Source organism: Hydractinia symbiolongicarpus, chromosome 2 (genome assembly GCF_029227915.1).
Source record: "Hydractinia symbiolongicarpus strain clone_291-10 chromosome 2, HSymV2.1, whole genome shotgun sequence".
NCBI classification, from domain to species: domain Eukaryota; kingdom Metazoa; phylum Cnidaria; class Hydrozoa; order Anthoathecata; family Hydractiniidae; genus Hydractinia; species Hydractinia symbiolongicarpus.
In genome coordinates, this window is record NC_079876.1 from 32,887,131 (window position 1) to 32,891,175 (window position 4,045).

General features: G+C 38.2%; 1 protein-coding gene across 1 annotated transcript; it reads right to left on the reverse strand.

Moving 5' to 3' along the window:
• Positions 1-2,405: 2,405 nt before the first annotated feature.
• On the reverse strand, positions 2,406-2,891 carry LOC130630138 (uncharacterized). The gene has a single exon (XM_057443532.1). It carries the CDS (start codon positions 2,889-2,891, stop codon positions 2,406-2,408), a length of 486 nt encoding a protein of 161 aa, XP_057299515.1.
• Positions 2,892-4,045: the final 1,154 nt, after the last annotated feature.

Genomic DNA, 4,045 nt, shown 5'->3' on the forward strand with positions numbered 1-4,045 from the left:
CGCCTAACACTTAGCCTTACACAGATCATTGCTGCGGTGGGTCAACCTTATGACAGTACCAACCATGACTGGGGTGATGTGCGTGGGCGTCAAGCCACAAAGACAAGACAAAAAGTCTAGCCCCTTAAGTACTTTAAGATAAGCCTCGTGTATTTTGTAAGTACCAATTAGTTTTATTTGTCAAAATAGCTTTCTGACACCACCAGCTATGTGTACAGCGTTTTCTTCTGGGGTCTCTGTGGCCCGAAAAAAGGCTGGAGAGAGGTTAATACGAACATCTCATATCAATGTCAATATCAATATTGATATTATTTTGAAATTGGCTGCAAAATCCCTAAAATATTTTATAGTATCGACTATTTTATTTTAACTTTTAGATGTTGAGTCAGTGGAAAACAAAGGTAAGAAATTTTTTTTTAATGTAACGAAGAAAAAGTCATCATTCCTAAATATATTTTGTTACAAGTTATGTTCTCAATTATTACATTTACCATAGTAAATTTTTTTGAGACAACTAAATTTTGGTAAAACCACATTATTTCTTTGTTTAGATTACCTAACATGGAAACAGTTTCGTGCATATAGAAAAAATCATCCAGGCCCTACAAGGAAAAGAAGCTTTAAAGCCTGGACCTCCAAAGGAGGTCAAGACCACAAAAATTTTAAATGGGAAAAAAGGGAGAAAAAAATACCACACCATCCACCACAACACCGATACCAACCACCACAACACCGATACCAACCCTACCAACCTCCACCCACGTATTCCGCTAGAAACCTTGTAATTCAAATAAATCAGGGTAGCACCGAACAAAAGTTTAATTAGGTGCTCCATAAATAATTGTTTGTAACTAAACATGCGAAAAGGAGGTGCTAATATTAATGCAAGCGTTGCGAGTAGTGCAGGTCTTCACACAAGTGTTGAATAATCTACCAAGAAATTAAAGGTTAAAGACAACTCTGGTATGAGATTCTCAAGAATCTCTAGGGCATCTTACTGAGAGAACGGATTAAAAGCAGCGCCCCTTGCATTGTAGAGGTTACGCTTGCGGAATCATACATCTGGTTGGCTTGACAATTTTTCAATTGAGGAATGAGATAAGCCACTTAACAATGCTCAAGATAATGTCACAAAAATGAAATTGAAATATGATGAAAGAAAGAAAGCCGTTATTGAAAAGAAACACAACAAACTGGTTCACAGAATAAGAAAAGAGATGCTGAAGCTAAACTCAACATGAAAAAATAGGAATTATTAACGCATTACAAAGCCTAAAAGATAAAGCATGGTTATCTGTTGAGGATGCTTCCAATAAATTACAAAGTTTTAGTAAAAGATACATCATCTGCAGGATGTGAAGGTACCTCCAATATGTTGCCAGAGTGAGAAGAATGAAAATTACAAAGTGCACGCACAATGATAAACTCGACCAGTTAAGTCTTAATATTTAAAATCTAGGGGTTTTGCTCCTCTAAAAATATGTTCATATAATAGAACACAACTCTTTCTTTTCCAAGGATAAAATTGGCACAAAAATTGCAAAAACAAACAGACAGAGAAAGAGAGAGAAGGACAAGACTTCTTTAAAGGGCACAAGGGTTTCGCCTCATATTCCTGAACCAAGGTACCCAAAATGTCTAGCTGAGTCATGAATTGATGAAAAGGTTTACAATACAGCAAGCTGCACTAAAGTATCTCGTCTACAGGGACGGTTGGTGTAAATAAAATTGGGCTTAGGCTTCCAGACGTTGCTGAATACACTTTCTTGCTTATTACAAGCATGAGTACTGTCCAACTTGGACCTATAACTATTCTCTGAGAAAATCGTAAAGAGAAAAAACAATCCTTCAATCACCAACAATACAACACAAGACAGAGCTAACAACATAAACGGACTGGTTACAGAACATACACAAATAGAAAAAATGTATATCTCAAAAGTATATAATATAAAAAAGAATTATATAACAACCCTCCTGTGCGCCAGAACTTGTGACTCTGGCTGTAGCTTTCCACATGTGTTACAGGGCCCCAACACTCAGCCTTAAACAGGAGGTTGTCATGACAGGACCAGCCTGTACATATTTTGACTAAGGACAGCAGGGTTGTCAAGCCTAAAGACCAAGTTAGTAAACTTGGGCACCTTACTGAACTGGGGTAATAAGTGGGGTCGTTACACCCAAAGACAAGCTGAAAGCAAACCCTCTTGCTAAGCTTCTTTTAAGTTACCAGAGAAGAGTGAGCAGAACTCATTACCCTCTGGGTATTGACGGTAAACTGGTTCGAATGAACTAGCTGGGGTAATACAAAACCGCTCGGATTTACCTTTTCCTCCCCCATGGCCCTGGAAGTACAGGTTTTATAAACGTAATGATAAATGTAAGAGAAAGAAAGAAAAAGCGGATCAACAGCGAACGTAACACAGAATATAACATGAATTGTTGTTGAGAATAGGTAGAGAGCATTTGCAAACCGCGCTATCGTTGCAGTGGTACCAAGAATTTGTGGCAGGATCCTTAACATAAGCCAAAAAATGACTTGCGGCTAACGTACCAGAGTGATTAATTGTTGCTAACAATGAGTAGTTCTGATTAAACATTGTATCCGTATCGCTGACCAGAGCTAGTTGCAGGAGAGAGTCACGTAAAGAAACACATTCAACAACTCTGTTTTCTTTCACCAGATGTTCATCATGTTTCAAAAACCTTTTAAGATGCAGGAATAAGATTTCACTACTCCTGCTGATTTGCGTTTCTCTAGTACTCCCTCTATGTGCAAAGAATTGCGGACAAAACCACTTGTTTCCATCGGTTAGAATTTCCGGTTCTAAAAATTTGCTGACACAAGACTGGATTTTAGATGTCATTGGCAGTGTTAAAATGTCCTGCATTTCGAGATTTACCGAGGTGCACAGGTGCAGGTGTTACAGCTTACAGAAATTGAGATTTCAGTTGAGATTTTATCTGCAGTGCGTCTTAAGTGCGTCCGAAACCACAATCAAAATCTCTACATCTTGCTGATTATTAAATTGGAAGTCCACTTTCCCATCAGAGTGCATTTGACGTTCAAGGGCCCAGAGAAAATTGGAAGGGTCAAAAGGTGACAATGATTGCTTCAGCTTCGCCATGTTAAGCGAAATAGACCTCGCAATAGGTGACAAATGAAACGATTCTCACCTACTTTGGCACCAGTGTTGGAATGGTACTTAATACTTGCAAAATGGCGTTGGCGTAACAAGTGTTGCCTTTGTTAAAAAAACGATGTTTTTATATACACAAATTGATTGAGTGTCATTTTTATTTTGGCTAATCTTTTTAGAAGGCCCCTTTTGGCGAGATGAAACACCCTTGGTCTCCACATGGATTTGGGTAATTGCATTAAAGAGTCAGTTGACGAAACATTGGATTTACGTGCCAGTCAGATACAAAAAGAAGACCTCATACTGATTTTACCGAGATCATTTGCAGTGCAATAAGCAAGTTTGTTGGTAAAACCCATTCTTTATAAAAAGGCAGTGCTGGTTCTTGCACAATACCCTCTTGCTCCTACTTCTACTGCGAAGAAATCAACTTTCCAGCCATTAACCATAATCACATTCATTAAACAGGAATACTTTGCAACTTTGATGGAGTGCCAAGCATTCATGTTTTCCTCACATGGGCAAGTGAGTTCTACAATAATAACACGCTTAAGGTAGTTTGAATATAGCACAAGGTCCGGTTTAAGCTCAGAAATGGTAATATGGCTAGGAAACACATAGTTCGAGTGTGTGTCAGCAACGATCTTCCAATCTTTGGTCAGGTGCAGTATAGCTGACACTTTAGATTTCGTATGTGCCTTTGACACGGGTCTCAGAAAGGTTATTTTGTGACTTTTTTTAGGATGTTCAGAAGGAAGCTCAAAAATTAACTTCTTCAATAAGTACAGAATCGTGTCTAAAGGTATATCTTCCCTGGGAAAGAGCAGTTTTAGAAGCACTAAGTATGTGCGCTGAAGTGCAAATTTCTTTGTGACATAGGAAACAAGATGGTTCTGTATTTATTT

Excerpts from the sequence above, each read along its gene's own strand:
- LOC130630138 (XM_057443532.1), bottom strand. The coding sequence starts at position 2,891 with ATGCAGGACATTTTAACACTGCCAATGACATCTAAAATCCAGTCTTGT.